Source organism: Falco naumanni, chromosome 5 (assembly GCF_017639655.2).
Source record: "Falco naumanni isolate bFalNau1 chromosome 5, bFalNau1.pat, whole genome shotgun sequence".
In the NCBI taxonomy this organism is placed as follows: Eukaryota; Metazoa; Chordata; class Aves; order Falconiformes; family Falconidae; genus Falco; species Falco naumanni.
In genome coordinates, this window is record NC_054058.1 from 7,217,133 (window position 1) to 7,237,502 (window position 20,370).

The 20,370-nt window shown below is 41.7% G+C and overlaps 3 protein-coding genes across 8 annotated transcripts in view; 2 read left to right on the forward strand and 1 right to left on the reverse strand.

Annotated features, from left to right (window-relative positions):
• Positions 1-2,695: 2,695 nt before the first annotated feature.
• CCDC181 (coiled-coil domain containing 181) lies at positions 2,696-9,088 on the forward strand. The gene is made up of 5 exons (XM_040594479.1): positions 2,696-2,833; positions 3,337-4,314; positions 6,691-6,837; positions 7,502-7,656; positions 8,239-9,088. Exons 1-5 carry the CDS (start codon positions 2,696-2,698, stop codon positions 8,399-8,401), a joined length of 1,581 nt encoding a protein of 526 aa, XP_040450413.1. The 3' UTR covers positions 8,402-9,088.
• Positions 9,089-9,709: 621 nt separating this feature from the next.
• BLZF1 (basic leucine zipper nuclear factor 1) lies at positions 9,710-18,970 on the reverse strand. Of its 4 annotated transcripts, none has more exons than XM_040594482.1 (7): positions 18,859-18,970; positions 16,949-17,005; positions 15,393-15,832; positions 14,521-14,720; positions 12,821-12,949; positions 12,020-12,239; positions 9,710-11,122 (listed from the first exon to the last, which is right to left on the reverse strand). In XM_040594482.1, the coding sequence occupies exons 2-7, from the start codon at positions 16,965-16,967 to the stop codon at positions 10,937-10,939; spliced, it is 1,194 nt and encodes a 397-aa protein (XP_040450416.1). In that variant the 5' UTR covers positions 16,968-17,005; positions 18,859-18,970; the 3' UTR covers positions 9,710-10,936. The 4 variants fall into 4 exon arrangements, with proteins under 4 accessions (XP_040450416.1, XP_040450417.1, XP_040450418.1 ...); XM_040594483.1 differs by lacking the exon at positions 18,859-18,970 and adding an exon at positions 18,227-18,464; XM_040594484.1 differs by lacking the exon at positions 18,859-18,970 and adding an exon at positions 17,702-18,138.
• Positions 18,971-19,013: 43 nt separating this feature from the next.
• NME7 (NME/NM23 family member 7) overlaps positions 19,014-20,370 on the forward strand; it is a 95,034-nt gene continuing 93,677 nt past the window's right edge. For all 3 annotated transcript variants that reach the window (XM_040594048.1, XM_040594047.1, XM_040594049.1), the window contains exon 1: positions 19,014-19,095. In XM_040594048.1, the coding sequence (XP_040449982.1) occupies positions 19,093-19,095 (3 nt within the window). In that variant the 5' untranslated portion in view covers positions 19,014-19,092. The remainder of the gene's footprint in view (positions 19,096-20,370) is intronic.

Here is a 20,370-nt window from a genome sequence, read left to right on the forward strand (position 1 = left end):
GCGCGGTGAGCGGGGCAGCGGGGGAAGCAGGGACGGCCGGTGAGGCGAACGGCGGCTGCACCCGCCGGCCGATCCCGGGGCGGCCCCGTCGCGGGAGGCGCACGGCCGGCGTCGGTGCGTTACGGCGCGATCGCGGGTGCCGGTGGCCGTCGCCGCCGGGCGCTGCCGGGGGCTGGGCCGCGCCCGGGTACCGGCCCTGCAGCGTGGGACGGAACGTTCCGCACGGCAGCCGGGCTGTGCGGGTCTGTGTGTGCGTGGGGCTCGGTACGAACGGCCGCCCGTCGCTGTGCCCCCTTGTGCCCTGGCAGAACTGCACCGCGACCGGGCGGCCGTCGGCTTTGCACAGCTCGGTCCCAGCGCACCCCCAGTCAGACCAGCAGCAGGTGGAAATGAAAACTGGAGATTTCCTGATTGCCTTTGGTCCCTGCTAAAGCTGAAGCACTTGAATCTTTGCTTTGTAAAATACAATAGGCGCTGATGCAGGATTTTCTGGAACAAGGTCATTAAACTGAAATTAGCTGTTGAGTCGTGGCTGCTTGGTGTTACAACAGAAGGGGCTGATTTTTATGCTGCTCCCGTTCATTACACATATCCTAAATAATATGGAATAGTTTTCGGTATTTGTGTAGGGTATCACGGACTGACATGAATGTGTTCTGTTAAAGGCACAATTCAGCTCGGTCGCTTTTGTGTCCACTTACCACAAGGCTGAGTTTAAGAAATAGTTCTTTTGTGCTGAAAATGTACTACAGCAGAGTAACCTCCCTTAAGAGCCCAGGTACACGTTGTCACCCGTACCAAGAATATTTGTGAAGGAAGGGGCATTTCCCAGAAAAAATCATTAGGTGTTGTATGAGAAGAGGTGCAGGAGGAACATGGTGGAAATGGTGTGGAAAGCCAAGGCAACAGTCTGAACAAGCTTTGAAAATTTCAACTTAGAGGCATTTAGTGTGAATGATTGATTCTAGTGGTGACAGATAAAATGAAGTAAATTGGGAACAAAAAATTACCAGATTTTCTTGGACAAAATACGGATCAAACAAAAAAGATGAGCTTTTCTCTGAGTTTCTGTACAAACAATTCTGCAACAAAAGTGCCTGGCTTTATCACCATCTTTTCCTTTTAAACAAATCTTGACTAAATTTTGAAGTCTAAAAGAGTAGGACTCTTGTCAATCGTGAAATGCAGCATTTTAAGAAGTGGAGCTGGTGTCCCTAAAATAACTGAGAACTTGGAGATGCTCATCAGAACTTAAACCAAAAGCCTGAAGGAATTTAAGCAACATCTTCTGGATGGAACTGTTTTTACAAAATGCATTACAAAGTGCTTGGACAGATAGGGAAGTCCAGGACCAGGCAGGATGGTCACACAGCAGAGCTGTTTTGCTGTTCCAGGGCTATCCAGGGTCAGAGCTAACTTTCCCGTTCCGTATTGTGCTGCCCTATGCTAATGCTTGTGTCATGGTCTTTCAGTGTGTTGTATATGACACGGATTTGTCCTACTAGAGAGATGCTTAGAAGTGGCACCTTCCAGCCTACAGCAGAGAGTACAAAGAGAATAGGAACTTCTGAATAATCAAGTTCATTCTTTCATGTTGCTTTTGCAAACAGTAATAAACAAATTGGGGAAGGAACTGTATGTGGCTAAAGCTGTAAGAAGAGCAGAATCGGCTGTCTAGGCTGATGTGATCTCTGCATGTCTTTTAACCTTTTTGTGACTTTAGATGGAGGCAGATGCCTTCTGTTGAGTGAGCTGAGCTGAGGGGTGGCAGGCAGCCCAGAGCCCCAGGCACTGGCACTTAAGCACTCATTCAGGAGTTTTTGGCACGCGGGTGCTATGCAGTCCAAACATTGTTTAAAAGATTCATTCCTTATAATGGCTCATCTTCAGTTTTGTTGCAGATGTGACTCCATCCAGCCTGATTAACTGGCTAATGAGTATTTCCCATTGTTGTCCTCCTCACAAATTCAACCAGAACTGAATCCATTTCCTATCCGTCTCAATTGGTGTTTGTGTAACTTTACCCCTAATATTAGTGGAGGTGATAACAGTTTGAAAGCTAGCGACTTTGTTGATGTTTGGTCACTCTAGCAGAAGGTTTTTTGTCAGGAGTCCAATTAGTGAATATCTTCTCATTTTAATATGTCATTATGAAGCTTTTTGGTAATTTGATCTACTGTAAGCCATGGCATGGATCTTCTAGGACTTGTGCATCCTGCATTTTTTCAATGTAACTTTAAACAAGTTAAGATTTCTTTAAAGCAAAATGGGCCAGACAGATATAAAACAGTGTAAACCACGCCTGGCAGCGATGAAAGCTTGTAGTACTTCTAACAAACATAAAATAGCCGTATCTTTGTCCAAGCATGAGAGAAAAAGATCATGGGCACTAGTTTTAGCTCTGTCAGAGACTTACTGCAAGACATTAAGTCACCCTGGTTTGCTTCGACTCAGATCTTCCCCTAGTAGTCGGAGCTGGAAAAGCCAAAACCATTCATGTTTATAAACCACTGGTGATCTTTAGTCCTGAGGTGCTGTGGCATTGTCTAACATGGTTATATTGATGCTGCTCACAAGTTTGATGTGGATGTCACAAGAGACATATTTGTGTGTTGCTGTATTTGTGTGTCACTAGAGTTTTAAAACATTTTTTTCCCCTCTACTTTTTGTAGTATTGCTCTAACACATCACCAAAATGAGTGAAAAGGAAGATCAAGGAGATCCAGCAGATATGGGTGATTTAGCAGAAGGCGGAGAATATGAGGATGATTTTGAAAAAGACCTCGAATGGCTAATTAATGAAGAAGAAAAAGAAAACCTTGGTGAAAGAGAGGTATTTGTTAAATTAAGTACTAGTTGTCTTATTTAGATTGGAATGATAAGCATAAAACTCAGTACGGTTTGATAGGCACATTCACTGAATTTTGACAGGAAGGTTATTTGGAATTATAGTGAAAAACAGTTCAGTGAACTGGTTAGTTTGGTTGTAATTGCCTTAAAAACAGAAAAATCAGTGTTCACTGAAAATAATGTTTGCTTCAAAAGTACTTCTGGGTTACTTTCAGTGTTTGCAGCACACATTGTTCTGTGTGTATGCTGTCACTGATGGCTTTACTGCGCAAGCCATGGTTAGTTAAACTTTGTGCAGATGTGAACACTGAGAAACTGCAAGAGTTGTTAGTGCCAAAAAAGCTGTTAGTTATGACATGCACTATTTGACAGCCTGGTTTAGATTTAGGGTAGTTGGTACTGCTCTTTTCTTTCACTATTTCTTTTCTCTTTCTCTGATACTGTTCTTTGTTGGAGAATAGACTAGTTTATTTTAATTTTTTTTAGAATCCTGAAGAAAATGAAGAGCACGTTGAAGCACAAGTTGTTAAAGTTACAGACAAATTTGAGGAAGACAATGAGGAAATGGAAGAAAATCCAGAGCAGCTTTCAGAGGCAGATGTAGATGCAAAAGCGAGATCCTCCAGTGAAGAAAGTTTGGAATCCAGGTCTGATATTAAGCAGGGGGACCATGTATCTGATACTGATAGTGAAAGCTCTGTCCAGGAATCCAAGCTGGAGAACCAGCAGGAACTAGATGAGGAAGAGGATGAAGAAATAAAGCGTTATATCTTGGAAAAGATTGAAGAAGCCAACAAACTGCTGGAGAACCAGGCTCCTGTGGATCAGAACAGAGAGCGAAAATTAAAATTTAAGGATAAGTTGGTGGATCTTGAAGTTCCTCCTCTAGAAGATGCTGAAGGTTGTAAAATTGACCTTGCAAGAGGAGATGATGTTTCGAATAGGCTCTCTCAGTTGCGTATTTCTAATGAAATGGGACAGGAAAGCACATCACTTTCACCACATGCTGGCAAGGATGAGGACAAGAAGGATGGCAAAATCCTAGTTGAAAAAGATGGGAAGTTTGAACTCTTAAGTTTACGTGATATTGAAAGCCAGGGCTTTTTGCCCCCAGTAAGTGTTTCTTTTACTGATATTGAAACTCAACATACATCTCCAAAATCTTCACACTACAGTCCTTTTGGCACTGTCTCTCGAATGAAGGAAGTGCCTCCAGCAAGACCAGGAGCACATTCTTTTTCTCGTGGTGGTGAAGAGTGTGTCTATTTCCCTAAGCCTCCATCTAACCCTAAGCGTCGTCCAAATTCTGCTATCAATGCTGCAAGAGGTCTGGGAAAACGGAAGACTCCACAGAGGGCACAGTCTGCAAATGTGCCTGTGAGAAGCACCACTTACTGTCTTTCTCCCAGACAAAAAGAATTGCGGAAGCAGCTAGAACAAAGGAAGGAAAAACTGAGGAAAGAGGTAAAGATACAGAGGCAACAAGTAGATCACAGTGACCATCCTGTTCCTCTGCTTCACAGAGACCACATGTTCAGGGCATTCACACCATTTTTCCATTATAAAAGAGGCAGCAATAACAATACTACTAATATTAATTCTCTGGAATTTGTACAGAATCTCTCAAAACTCCTTCCCTTAAAAGAAAAAAAAACCTCACAGAGTGGTATAGGATCATGCCTTGCTTACAGGAGAAATTAAGTATTTAATATATCCTTCATAAATAGGCTGCCTTCTGCTGTATTGTGCTTACTGCTTTTGCTTATTGACTCTGTTTTTACCTAGGTGTCATTACAGGCCCACTGTTTACTGGAACGTAGCACATGGTGTCTCATCTCCACAGATTATACTGCAATGCAGGAAGTTAAATTAACCACAGTAATGCAGGTGCATGTTTGGGTGCTGATGAAGTCTGTAATAGGCAGTTATCATATGGGAGAGCGTTCAGTCATGAAGTAAGATTTACACAGGAGAATGACCACGAGAACTGTGAAAAGAGGGACGTGTTTAACGTGTATGGAAGATACAGCTCACTTCGAAAGTGCCATGCCTTGTTGCTTATATAACATGCATGCAGGTGAATTCATGTTGACTGATAATACAACTGGATATTTTTTCCTGTAAAGTTTTTTCATGGGTGAGTTTGTAGTAAGTTTTCTCAGTCAGTTTTTGCAAAGCAGGTTTTCTTTCCTTCTTTCTCTGTTAATCTATACTACGTTTCCTTCTTATTTGGTTTTACTTGGGCCCTCCACAGAGGACAAAAAGAAGAAAATATTCCCAGTACTGAGGTTATTTTTCTTATATCTATAAAGGGCAGTAATTGAGAGGGAAAAAAAAACTCACCCAAATTTTATTTTAGAAAATGAAATCAGTATCTTAAATATTACTGGGGAAAAACCCCTTTTCTTTCTCAGCTCCTTATTCAGCAAAAAATAATACTTAATAGTCAGCCTCTGACAGCTGTAACAGGAACTTCAGAAATCTTCAACAAAGATTTTAAAAACTTAGATGTTTTTCTTCACTTTGCATTACGATAATACAGTTGCAAAAAGGTAACTTATGTTGGTCTGTAAAAAAGGCATGAAGCATCTACCATTCTTCTGTGCCACGATGTTCTAAGTAAGCTGGCTAAGTAGTTTCTAAGGTTGCTTTCTATCTGTGGAAATAGGTCTAGCCAGCTTTATTTCAAGAGTTTGCTGAGGCTTAGGCCAGTAACAAGGGGTACGAAAAGTGAAGAGTTACTGATGTGTTTTCCTTGTACACACACAACTAGATCTCTTGACACCATACTCTGCGTATTTAAAGTAAAAGGTAGTGTGGTGGAAGTGAGGAAGGTTATTTTCCTAACAGTGCGTGCTAAATCTCTTCTGTTGTTGGCTGACTTACGAAAAGGTAAGAATGTAACACCTTATTTCTTCATTCTTTAATTGAGTTCCATTCTGTCATGGATGCCACTGGCATGAAACTTTTCTTGACATTACTGGAATCTATCTGCTTCATCGTGGTAGGGTTTCTTTTAGTAAATTACAAATCGTAAATTTGGAGGATAGTCTGAAAGTTGTGTGTAGGTGGGAGGAACATCATCTGTTCACAAGAAGAACAGATTTCTCTGAGCGTTGAAATGAGTGGGAATTGTAGCTTCCGCATGAGAGAGTCAAAACCTAGTAAAATGTCCTAATCAGCTTTCCAAAGCATTATTTGAAAACCTTTCTCCCTCTTGTAGATACTGGTTGTTAGCTGAAAAGCAATCAAACGATCCCCCCACCCTCCACTCCTTTCTTAATTTTGTAAAAATCAGTTCATTCTGTAAACCTGAAAAAAGTGTTAAGCTATTAATAATCCTTAAATAAATACATTACAACTTCTATGTCCAGGAAAAAAAATAATCTCTTATTTATAAGGTACTGCCTGCAGTCCATAGGTAGTTAAATATCCTTGAAGGTTTAGTGGTCCATCAGGCCCGAGAGCTGCATTCTTTTTTAAAATGCACCAGTTTAAACCAATTTTAAGCCAGTCAGAGATATGGGGCAGGCTTAATTGTAAATGTCTTTTCATCTGTTGCTACTGAAATGTCTGTAAGTTGTGATGTATCATGGAAACGGAGGTAATCACACAAAAAGGATTAGACTGAAAGTATCTGAATGTCACATGAACCACAGAAGTGCTCAAACTCGTTTCTTCCTAAAAGTAGCATAAACTATGATGGACTCTTTGAATATTCCTTGTTTCATCAGTATTTTTGTGTCTAATTCAAATGGCTTGCTTATTGTCTATGAAGGCCTTACAGATTAGGATGGTTCTCTTAAAAGCTACGTTTATTCATTCTTCATTCCATTTAAGGAAGAAGAAAGGAAAAGGGAGCAAGAAGAACAGAAGAGAAGAGAGAATGAGATGGTTTTTAAAGCTTGGTTACAGAAGAAGAAAGAACAAGTGCAAGAAGAAAAGCGAATCCGTCGTGCAAAGGAGCTAGAAGACTTGAACAGCAAGGTAAGATCTTCATAATGTAGGACTGGGGTCTGCAGCACTCTTGTTAAATAGGAAAGCAAATTCTGACCCTGTATTTTTAGCTAAGCATATGAAAATTTACAGTAATAGGAAATGTTTTTGTTACGTTGTTTTCAGTGAAGAGTCAGATCGACTTGCATGCTTAGGATTGTTCTGCTTGGCAGGGTGGCTTGCATTGCAGAAGCTGCGTCTATGAACTTAATAGCCATAAAACCACAGGAGATACAGTGATGTTCTTTTTTATCAGGAGAATTACTTGATTGAACCCTGCAGCGAACAAGCAGCCAGAAACCCCTTTGAGATGTATTCCTTACCATCAGAACGTGATGACAAGCAGTTAATGCACGTGATCTGACCAAAACCTGAAGATTCAGATGCTGTGTTCTGAAGTTCCTCTGCCTTGTAGCAATAGGCTTGAAAAGCTAAATTCAGTATTTTTTAAAACATATGGCTTTGAATGCTTGCTCATGTGTATTCCATGCCAGATTAACATATGCTTGAGTTTGCTTATAAGGTACATTTCATGGATGGGAGATGCCAGCAGAGTTGAAAAAATTAGTATAGTGTGATTAATATAAAGGTCATTTAATGATAAGCCTTGTGTGTATATATATATGTCTTTTTTTTTTTTTTTTTTTTTAAATAGGAGAGGAGCAGGAATCCAGAAGAAGCCTTCAAGTTATGGCTTAAAAAAAAGCACCAAGAACACATGAAAGAAAAACAGATAGAAATTTTGAGACGCCAAGCTGAAGGAATTGCTTTTTTTCCAAGAACAGAGGAATGCAACAGAGCCTTTAAAGAGTGAGGAGGGTCATTCCTAGGGAATCATACTTGAAAATTTTGTAGTCTATCAGCTTAAGACTGTGGTTATTTTATGGTACATCTTTACTGCTGAAGTCCTTTCTGTTTTGGGCTTTTTTCTTCATGAATATGCCCTCATAAACTTACACCCTAGCAAAAATACATGAATTCCTTGATGTTGGTTGTTCACTGTTACAAAACTGCTTGTCAGAACCTGAGCTGAAATAGTGACTGACTTCTGCTCAGATCCTACTCCCTTACCCCTTTTTGCCTGTTCTGAAACAAGCTTGGGTTGATTCAGTTCATTAAACAAACAGAAAGTTCATCCTATAAAATTATTTTTTTCCCCTCAACAAAAGGGGGGAGGTAAGGGTGGGTGCAGAAACAGCAGAATTGGGATGGAAAAGTGGTGCTTCCTATCTTTAGGAACGGTGGGCTTTTAGACTGGCTGAGCCATGACACCTAACTTGATCCTACAGGACAAGGTGACTAGTTAAATGGGGGCAAGCCTCCTTTGAACAGATGGCATAAAACTTGCAATTGCAACTGTCAGTAGTTCTAATCCTCTTTCTCTTTCCACAGATGGCTAAAAAGAAAGAGAGAAGAAAAACGAGCAGAGGAACTAGCTGCTAAAGAGCGAGCAAGGCAGCTTAGATTAGAAGCCAGAAGAGCAAAACAGATGCAGAACATCCACTGTATTAGTTCAGAGCCAAAATCTTTTCGCTTCACAGACCATTATAGTTGAAAGTTTGATGTAACCACAGAGTTCTTCGTGGCAACACTCTTAATTTTTATAGCTTGAGCTTTTGCTCTTTACAGCTACTGACTTTTTGTGGTGTTTTTAAAGCTTTCAAGCAAGTTTAATAATTAGTTTCATTGACAATGGTTTTACTATCTATTTATTTGTGATTTTGTTGAAAAGCCTGCTTTTATGTATAACTCGGGGATCTTCTTGGTTTGACCAAATCTAAGTAAGAGTGAGATCTATGTATGAGGGTGGCAAATATACATTTCTGTCTTTAAAAGGTACTTTATACTCAACTCCACCATGAATTCCTGGATGCAGGCTATTATGTTGAATTTTTGCTGGATTTATATTGCTGTTTGTTGCTGCTTGTGATGAAGACTGTACAAGGTGTTATGTTGTTGGAAAATGTTGTTTCTTGTACCACTTTCTATTTATCTGTTGACCAGCTGTTAATTCTGGCTAGATCAGAGGACTGTTTTATTTTAGTTCAGGGAAAGAAGTCATTGAAGGCTAAGATGTATGTGAACACACAACAGTTTTTGAAACTTATGTGAGTCATATTCAGTAGTTTTCAGTTCCATGGAAAGGTTGAGAGTTATGACCTTTACTGATACAAAGGAAACTGGATTCCTTGTATACATGTTCATGTTTGCTAAACTAATTATAATAAACTACATCACCGTACCCAGCTAAATTGTGAACTCTTGTCAGAGAACATGCTGAGGCCACTAATGAAATCATAAAACTAGTGGAAGATGAGAAGCATTCTGTCCAGCTATGTGTCCATCATATTTCATGATCTGGCATTGTTCTTACATTTTTCCACATTCAAATAATTTTCTGGAAGTAGTGTCACAGAAGTGTAGTAGATACAAAGCAAATCTGTGATTAGTAGTTTTCCGTTACCATTCTGGAGATAGTTATAGGCATATTGAGAGAGCACTGGTGTTTGACCAGAGGGTGCTGTGTTGCAGCTTTTGCCAGCACAGATGAAGGGCATGGATGTGAAATGAAAATTTCACATGCTACTGAGAAACATGAGTAACAAGTGCCTTCCTCCCTCCTCTACCTTCCCCTGACACCAAGGGAAAGATGCTTCTTTTGTCCAGCAAGCAAATGCAGGGAGAAGTTGGAAAAGGTTCACACTATCTCCCTAATTGTAGTAAGCCACAAATAAATGCTTCTTGGTTCATTACCTCAGACCAGAAGACTGAAGGGGTTTACAGTTCAATGTCACAGTTCCTTTTATGCTGCAAAGAAAACACAAGGTCAGAGAGAGCTGTATAAAGTCCAAAATTGCAACCCGAAAGCAAGAAAAGAAAGTTTATTGTAGCTTTCTTCATGCAAACCAAAGCATGGCCAGCAACAGCAAGAACCTAACAACTTACATATTCTGATCATCGTATGAGATTCAAAGGAAAACTGGGTAAAAGCAACCATTTCAGAAAGGTTTCTCCAAACTAGACAGCTACTTAAGACAAATCTGGAAGTGAAACTAAGAAATTAAAACCTGTATTTGCATCCTCCTACCTTTCCTCTTTACCTTTGCAACTTAAATATGCTTCTTTGGATTTAGCAGATTAACCACTAAAAGTTCTCTTTGAACCCACATCAAGATTATAAAATCATGTAAGTAAAAAAATACTTTAACAGCACCTGTGCAAACTTAGTGCTTATCTTCAGCTTCCCATAACAGCTGGGAAGACCTTGGGCAAGGACAGAGTTCTAACGCTTGTCAGGTTTCAACAGTGTGTGCTAAAGAAGGTGTATCAGTCTGTCTTTGCTGAGGATCAGCTATGAAACGCTTCACGCCAGAAGCAGAAACAGATGGAAAAGCCATTATTTTAGCTTTACGGAAACACAAGAATAATCTTACCCTGCACAGTTTCCCAGAATCAATTTAAAATCAGTTACTATTTATATATTATAGCTAGAGTTCGTTCAGGCTCTCCCTTTCTTGCCAGGAGGGCTGCAACACTGCATATGCTCTTTACTTGCAGAACTTACGGCTATAAGGAATCATTGCACATATTCCTTTTTATTACTAAATTTAAAAGGCTCAACATAGACTTGGGGACAGTTTGTCGCCTTGGCTAAGATTAAAAAAAATGCACGGAACTGACCATTTTCCATTGCCTTTTGTTTAAAATTTATTTTAAACATAACCTATCAGCACTTCATTTACTTCGGTATAGTTACACTTTTGTCTTCGTCTAAAAAGAAATTTGTTGAGATTTGCTTATAAGACTGTAAACCTTAAATAGTCAAGGGCATCTCTATGCTCTACAGCTTGGACCAGCATACATTTTTGGTCTTGCCTTTGTAGAAATAAGTAGCTTTTTACTGAAAAGTAGTAAAGTAGCCCAGAGGCTAAGGAATCCCAACTTCAAAAGGTAGAGAAGCAGAAACTGCATAACTTCCAATGTTAAACCCACCCATTATGGAAAGAAATAGGAAAAAGGGAAGCCTGCTGAACATCAACTAGTGTAACTCTTCAGAAACTGTGCACGTGCAGTTGCATTGGTTGTGTTTTTAAAGGGCTATCAGCTCTCCTTGACAGTGATTGCAACAATTGAAAGTTACATCTTCGTATCTTGTATATGGGTGAAACCTTCCAATACTTTTCTTTGTGGAAAGGAAGGAGGATGGAGGAGTCTCAGAAAAAGAAACTTCTGTCGCTGTTTCTGTACGCGCAGCTGGATCCAGTACACGTAGCACCTAAGGATGGAAAAATTGAGACTGAAAAAAAATTATTCATTTTAATGGGTTTTGTCCTTCCTTAACAGCTAGGAAGGATTTCTGCTCAAAAGCAATTTTTCAATTTCTTTCCCCCAAGTTGAAAACTAAATCTATCCAGACCCTCAATATAAAGACACTGAGTACTGTTTATAAAGTATGTCCACCAGAAATCCAAGTTATGATTTTATTGAGAATAATAATAAAAAAATAATCAATCTTTTTAGCAGAGTTGAGCAAACCCAGGCAAGAACACCACAGATCACTAGGCACTGTGAGCCTCCTGCTGCTCAACTATTGCTTCAACTCAACTGCTTCCAGACTAAACTGTCAGCCTAGTTTGCTATTTAAACATCAACCTTCCTGCAGTGGAACCCTATCTTGAAAGATAATCATATAGCTTCTCTCTGTGTTTCCACCCACTTCCAACAGAACTTGTTTTTAGGGCAACAGAGACTACTGCTGAAGTGTTATGACTTATTCCTACTTAAATTTCTTTTTCCACTCGCATTTTAAATTCAGCTAAGTATTTTCAGTTGGCTTCCTCCTGACACACTAACTGTAAACAAATTTTGACCCCGTCACTTGTCATGCTAGGAACAGAGAAAGAAACAGTCAGTATGTATCATCTTATTTATGTTGTTCTGCTTATTCTTCCAGGTTTGTTTGTTTTTGAGGGTTTTTTTTGGTTTGTGTTTTTTGGTGGTTTTTTGTTTTGTTGTTGTTGTTAAATGAGGGAAACAGACAGTTCTATTCAGCATGTTTTCCCTGCATATAGTTTTTTTAAAAAGGCAATATATTAAGTAGTTAACACAAAGTAAAGTGTTTCTTTCTGGAAAGAAGACTACTGACACATTGAGGTATATGACGAGTTCTTACCATTTCAGCCATTTTCTCAGCAGGGGTACTGCAAAACTCCACAGCCGTTGAAGTCTTTTTTGGACTGTTGGTGCCAACATTTCCAAGAAGATGTGAGCTTACAGCTTTGGCTAGCTTACAATTCACAGCTGCTAGCTCTGTTGTAGTGTAAGGCTGGGCACTAGGATAGTATGTCTGCTGTCTCCCCCACTGAAGAGAAACCATCAGCTCCTCCAGCAGCCTGTGCAGAAAGGAAAAAAGCACTATTAGCGCTTTTTGTACTCTATACTATCAGCACGCAGAATACTTCACAGGAATTGTCCCTTCCCAAGACTTACTGCACGAGCTGGATGTTAAACAACAACAACAACAAAAAAGGGCGGGGAGGGGAAAGGGATGCAAACAGACTATTCTCCTGGCCTCAGCAACACAGTATTTTAATACTGGTAAAACTTATTTGACATCTGGCAGGTTAATCACTAAAATGCAGGTAGAAGATGGTGTATGTGTTTTGGAAAGCCACAGAGGAGACTTGCAGTCAAGCGAGTAAGTGATTACAGAGAAAGCCTGAGGATATGAGGGATGTCAGTTCTACATTATATTACCCCTAAGACCTCACACCTCCAGAGAATGAAGAAAGAATTAATGCTACTTTGGCTCTTTCAGCTCTGAGACTGAAAAGTGACCATACTATCCATCAGCGTAACTGATTTTTGTGAATGTCACTGGAATGGAAGAAAGTTATTTGATTCTTTTCTGGCCTAGAATAAACTGACAGAAATGAAGTTTGCACAGAGCTAGGCTGGATTAGAAAAATCATACTTCTGTGTATCAATCATCTCTTGACGGAACTGGTCGCGTTCATTCAGCAAGTCCTGGATTGCACTTTGTGCATCCCTGGTTTGACGCTGAAGAATTGCTCTGGTATTGGTTAGCTCATCAGCCATAACCCTGCGAAAGAAATGTCCAATCAGTAGTGTAAGTGAGCAGTTTGAAAGTCACCTTTATTATACTACAGACCATAATTTGTCAGCTTAAACTAAGGGTTAAGCTGTTGTTCTTGCTTCCCTCCCCCAGGCAAAGCCTGTATTGACCTAATTACAAAGGACACATATTAAGAACAATTTCTGTGCAACTACAGTCAACACAAGTGCAAGATTATGTTTTGACTTGTTCACTTTGAACAATCTTATCACAACACAAATCTAGTAACAGGTATTTCAGAATACCTCGGGTAAGTGAACATAGTGGACAAGGATCCCAAGATAAAAAGCCAAATACACTTTGTTTTACTAACACAGTTCTCAAGTATGCTGTAGTCACATCTTTTCATACTCCTCTCTAAAAGATGACAGCTATGGCTACAGACTGGATTGATTCACCACTTCACCTTCCTCTGGGGCAATAACCAGAAAGAAGCATTTAAGAGCTACAAATGAGACAATTGTCACATTTTGCTATGCCACGAGGCTTGACACTGACCCCTCAAGCAGGTATTTCAAATGCCTGCAATACTGCAAATGCAAAAACCAGAATGACATTTAAGCAACCACCAGTTAGAAATCTGAGACCTCAATGAACCAGAATGTTACAATATCGAAGGGTGTGACTCAAACACATTGCTAGGGCCTCCCATCCCTGACCTCAGAACAATCTCCTATTAACGCTAAAACAAATTAAGTTAGGATAGTAACTCTTGCCTAGTGAGGACTATCACAAGTACTCACCATTCCCTCAATATGCTGCAACTTCTGAAGACCAGCAAATTAAAGGAAGGAAAGTGTATTCTATTATCATTTCCTTCAAGCAGTAAGGTCTTTTGTAATATGCATTAAGCATCATAATTAAAATTTAGTCAGTTATATCCGAGTACAATAGAAGATTAAAAATCCTAGAACGCTATTTACAGATCTGGTAAGACAACTACACTTAGCAAGTTAAAAGTCTAATCCATTGTCAAATGAGATTTTGACATTCACACCAGATTTTACAGTTACAGAAATAACAGTAGGATTCTTAGCAGTAACACAAACAGTGTTTAATGAAGAGATCACCCCATTCTTTCTTCCATACTGAGCTGCTTTTCCCAGTAGATTCCTGAATCACTAGAAGCAGAGTTCTTAACCAAATCAGCTGCTTCACAAGCTGATGACTATATGATACTGGGGGGTGGGGATGAAAATCAAGCTAGTTAACTTTAAGACAAGACAGCTGTCCTGGAAGGCATTTGTAAACCCTAAACTGCACATAGTCTATCAAAATAAAGAGCTTTTCTTGCTACGTTGACAAGAACTGTAATTAAGGGTTTAGGAGTTTTAAGACCCGCTGTATTACCTTTGAAAAGCAGAACTGCTCAGAGTTACAAGGAACTTATTTTCTTTGCACCTTTTCTGTATACTCAAATTTCATAGCAGGTGTCAGTATAGCTGCATATATAAGCACATTGCCAGGCACTGCAATGGGCATATGCAACAAGAGACTGAAGGAGAGTGCTGTTTTAACAGCTCTGTAAGAGGGAATACCTGCTTGCTAGGAATTTGCTTCGCCACACATCACATTGAATAGACATGCGCTCCAATTGTTCAGACAACTGAGACATATTCCGGCCCAGGACTTCATTTTCTAGGATTAGCTGATTTTTCTCACGAGCCATCCGTTCAAAGTGATACTGCAGATCATCCCCAACAGAAGCAACAAGTAATTTCTTCAGCTCCCGATTCACCTAGAATTAGACCAGACTGCCCTGTAATTATCAATATAGAATGAAACACCTCCTACTTCCAGAATGTAGTGCAAGTTATTGCAAATTGCTAACAATAAATTGCTTTTCTCTTTCCATAATGGGATGCATCCAACACAGACTCACAATAAGACTCACAATCCAGTCTAGTGAGGACAACCTTTTGAGACTAATGCACATTTAACATTCTTTAATTTAAATTCTAACAGTGGCCAAAGAGGAAGAAGCCTGCTACAAGAAACAAAGCTTCAGTAGTATTCAAGTCCTGAATCAGTAAAATAAAGGATTAGACAAGACATCCACAGATTACATTACGTAGAAAATTACAGTCACCCCTTCTATGGCAAAACAATTTTCACTTAGCAGTTGAGTTGAGGAGCAAAATCTTTCCTCATGAAACATCCATTTTCCTGCAGCCCTCTAATGTGTTTCTCCCAGTTTTAAGCCTTTGATTCTTTCCATCTGTTGTCAGAGAAGTAGTACCGGATTACTTAGATGTACTTCCACTCTGTATCTTAGCTGATAAGCTCAAAAGGGAAACTATTTGTTTCAAGGCTAGAGTGTCACAGTAGTTCTCTTTGGTCACATTCACAACCCGCTCATATAAACCAAAGCAGCTCAGCTCTGCAAGAGAAAATACCTTTCATTTCTTACCTCTGTCTGTATACGCAGCTGATTAGAGAGACCTTCTTTATCCTGTAGCAACCGCTTTTCTGAATTCTTTAGCTTTTCAATTGCATTTTTCAGCTCTAATTGTTCTTTCTTGGGATCTGCAGCTCCATCTGACTGATGGAATGTGTCTCCTTTATGTCCCACTGATTTAGCTACCTTAGCATTTTTAGTTGGAACAACATGGGTGATAGCTGCTTTGGGGACTAATATACGAACAGCTTCAATCTCCACTGATTTATCAGCATGTATTTTCCCTAGCTGCAGAACGCCAGGACTCAGGGAAGAGACTGTCTTTTTATGTGGGCTGCGGTGGATGTGATGGTTCGTGATGTTGGCTCCAGTGATTACTTCCACAGGTTCAGCTGTCTGCTCTGTTTCCATGCCATCTCCAGGTCCTCGGATGGGCGATGAGACATCATCAACTAAAATTCAGAAATAACGGAGGGAAAGTTTACCTCTTTCACTTTGTTATAGTTGAATTGTAACTCTTCACTTAATTTCTGTATTTCAAAGTTACAGACTTTAATTGCACGCTACATGTGTAAAATAGTGCTTAATAATTGCTGCTGCAAAGGACAAGTTAGACAAGTCCTTACTCAAGCGTGCATTGCTCATTAATATTAACAGTACAAGACAAACATTGATATGAATTGTATTGATTTTAATTTCCTGCTGCCATACAAGATTAAACGTAGACAGGAAAAAGAGCTAGTATGGAGAAAATTCTTGACAATATTACTTATAGGCTGAAAGAAAAACCAGGTTTTGGGAACTGACAGAATCAGAGCAGTCTCATTTTAAAAACAAGAATTAAATGAAAAGCAGCTATCAGCTACATAGCTACTAAAGTTTAGCAGACTTTTAAGTACTGTCTACCGTGTGTTTTAGTTGCCATGTGAAGGTTTAAGAAAAGCCAACAAGCCAGTTCTGCTTGATTTCTAATCAACAGACCTCAGTATCCCCAGTAATGCTGCTGCCTTCTCTGAACTGCCCAGTATGTATGATAATGTACTGAAATTGATTTAAGTTTATAAGCTTTCAGCTGAATATTATTGTAATAGTTTCCTCACAATGGCTGAAAGAAAGAACCTTTCTTAGAACACAGCAACACATACTGCTTTTTTCCTCATACTGCAGGCAGTAAAGTGAGCCTGCATCCTCTATCCAAATGATGAATTTTAAAAATGCTGCAGTAACGCTATTATATTGCCCTGCTTTCAAGTTGGCTGAAACAGTATCAACAGGTTTTAAATACTAGAGGAGGACTGACAGACCAGTGTACAGACAGATGACAGTACCAGTGACAAACTTGTTTTTCAACACAACATTGGATTAGAAAACTACATTCAATTAACTGTTGCATCCAGGCAGTTCTGGTTTTCACTGCAGTAATGAAGTCACATAACTACTTCCTAATACCTACAGCAAAGGAGTAAGTTCAGATGAATGGAGCTGGCACATAGCGTAACTCTAGTCTTTAGAGTTCAAGTTAAAGTACTTTTAATCCAGTCTGATTAGGCGTCATGTGAACCACTTACCTTTTTCTAGAGTTGTCATTTTCTCTTTAGCAGTCAGCTCTTCCTAATTACATAAGTCTGAGGAGGAAACGAAGTGGGGATGGGGGGGAGGGGAAGAAAGTCTTTAGCAAGGTAACAGTGACAGTTAATCTTTGATTACCCTATTTTCCAGTACAACCTCTAAACTCCAGTTCAGTAGCATAGTAAAAAAAAAACCCAACACCAAAACAAAGGAAAAAAATCCCAACCCCAGAATGATAAAAGCCACACCAGGACCCAAACAGTTAAAAGGGAAAATTCTTCTGGCACGCGTTTCTTTTTTCACTAGGAGCTGGACTTCAACTCCCACCTCTTGCTAGTCATCCAGTTCCAGTTTCCATTCCTCAAATTTCTCTTTCTGGTCTCCCTCTTTTCAGTGAGCCCTCATCTTGCCCTTTAAAACTCTAACACTCCCAGAGTACAACTGCACGACTATGCAGAGATAACCTAAGATCATCACAGGACCACAAGAAAGGGAAATCCCACACTGTACTTAAAGCAGACCAAGAGTTGAGGAGGAAGCTATGCCAACTGCATGGTTGCACAATTTCTTTAGTCCTGCTTGCTAATACAACTTTTTTTCAGAGAGCCAATATCCAACCAAAGCAGAAGTCAGTGCCCTGACTGGCTGCACGTGCTTAGTTTATCCTAACAGTAAAACTTTACCCTGAGTTTGGCCCAGATTGCCATCCTGGCCATTTTCTCCCTTATCCACTAATGCTGTTTGACCATTACCTCCTTTATCCGCAGGTCCATCCAGTCTCACTTTTCCAGGTCATCCATCCCTTTTCCAGGGTCTGTCACTAACTACATTACTTGGAGATCAGCATACTCCTGGTTTTGGAGGTTTTTCCTTCAGTTCTCCTGCTATTCTTCAAGGGAGATGACCCAAAGCCCTTACTTCCTTTGATTATACCACTAACTGAAAAGGCTTAACTACAACTTTTTTGACTCACGTGGCTACAGCTCTCTGCCCTTAAAAGGTAACAGCAGCAGCACGCACACTACTTCCAGCTTTCTAGAGTCATGATTTGTTTTGCAGAAGGCTGGTTTGTCTTTTGCAATGACCAGAAGACAAAAGAAACACTTTTCCCTCCTTTAACTTTCTCAAACTATACATATAGTAACATCTTGCTATCTGTTGCTTCTACAGCCAGTTATGTTTTTGCTCATTTAATACCACGATGTGTTAATCCCCACTACTGTTCATTCATTTTTGATTGAACACGTTTGATGAGAACGAGGAGGATGAAAGCCTACCTGCTCAGCAAGAGGCAAGAATACTCAATAAACAACTGGTTACGAGCATTTGATCATAACAGACTTCATCTGAGACCACCTGGTGATGATCCTGCTCCTTCAGCGTTCGTGTTGTAATACTGTTCTGGCTGTCCTGTTAGGTGCAGCCTCAGCACTTCTATTAATTCCCACAGGCAAAACTCCTCCACTGGCCGAATCGTTAACGACTGCACTTCTGAGCAAACGCCGTGCCCTGAGACCCCCCTCCATGACACCGACGCAAGGAAATCCCGTGCCCACCGAGTCACGGCCCACTAGAACCTGGGCAAAGCCCCACCCGCCCAGCGCCGGACACCCGCGGCCCGGCTGCCGGGGCCCAGCGGGCGCCCCTCACCTCAGCCCCACAGCTCGCCGATAAGCGGCAGCTGGACATTACCCACCACCCTGGAAATGAGGTTTCTCAGGCCACGGCGGTACCGGCCAACACGGACCGAGCCCTTCCACGCCCCTCGGGCGCCCCAGGGAGCCAGCTCCGGCCCTGCTACCACCAGGCCACCCCAACCCCCCTGCCCTGGTCCCGACAGGCCGCAACACCCTCAGGGTCGGGGACAGGGCCGCCCCTCGGGAGGGCGGCAGAACCCCCAGGCCTTTACCAGAACGCACAAGCAGCACCGCAGCACCGGACCCTGCAACTGCCACAACCGTCACCTCCTCCCACTTCCGCTTCCTGCGGCGGGCGGAGCGCTCCAGGGTGACGTCCTCTCTCTCAGCCAATCGCTGGGCCGCACGGATGGGCGGGGCTTCGGTTGCCAGGGCGCGGCTTTGCGTGGCGTCACGTCGCGCTCGCGGCAGCAGGGTGAGGCGGGCTGCCCGCCGCCGCCATCGCCATGGTGAGCGCCGCTGCGGGGGCTGGGGCCGGGGCCGGGGCGGGATGGTGGGGGTCAGTGGCGGCGGCTCCGCGCCCTCACGCCGGTTCCCCCTCCGCAGAGCGGCTGCTGAGGCGGGCGGCGGGGCGAAGCTCTGCCCCGGGGCAGGCGGTGCTGGGGTAACGGCGGCGGGGCCCGCCCAGGGCTTCCTTCAGGGGCTCCCTGTGTGCAGGCGGCCTGAGCGGGGCGGGGGGGCGCCGCCGTTGCCCCCCACCTGCCCCGCCGGGCGCCGCGTAGGTCTATCCTGGCTCGAGGTTTGCCCTGGCCCGGCCTCTCGCTCTTTCCTGAGGGACTGTGTGAGGCGCGGTACGTGGGTCGTGCTGAGCTGCTATCAGGGCTCGTTGGTGGCCCGCTGGCCCCGCAGGTGGAGCAGGTTACTTCACAAACTCATGAGGGACCCCGCGGGAAGGCAGCTGGTGAATTTTAAGGAGGGAATATATTTCAGGGGTGACAGTTTTTATTCTTGCCAGGATCTGCTGTTTAGTAATGAAAGGAAGATGACATCATGTCGTTGCGGGGGCACTAATGAAAAAAAACCAAAACAGTTTGCACTGGTAACACAATTGATTGAGTACTCGTTGCCGAAGCTGCTATGCAGAAACCGGTGTTGCGAAGCTGATGAACAGTCAACAACTTGGAATCGAATTTTGTGCTCAAGTGCATATGCAAGATATGTGTAAGAGCCTAGCTGATGCACCTGCTGGGGTACTCAAGCTTTGAATACCTGTCTCAAGCAGCTCAGGTTTGCCCTACCTGCTCCAGCCTATACAGCAACTTTGTTTGCACCTTGCTTTCAGAACACAAGCTTGAGATCAGCATTTGCCACTTCAGTAGGAACGCTACTGTTAATTTCCAAATACAGGGCTTATAAATCTTTTGATTTATCCAAGCAGAACTGCAAAATATTCAATTCCCGTGTTTAATTTGTTCACATCAGTGGAAGTCTTGCTTTGTGAGTTTGCACAGATGCTACATAGGTAAAACATCGGCTTTGTTGTAGTTGACTGTTACTGTCAGTGTGATGTGGTTCTAACCTCCCTTAGTTTCTGAGGTGACACCAAGTTAACTGATTCATTAAAGTGGTGCCAAATCTCACAGCAACCTCTAACCAAATGTTTCATGGTGAATTTGTTTGTTTTGAAAAGCCTTCAGTGACAGGAATTGCATGATCTGTTGACATAATTCCATTACATGATGATTTTTATAGTTCACTGAGTTTCTTCCCTGATATATTGCATG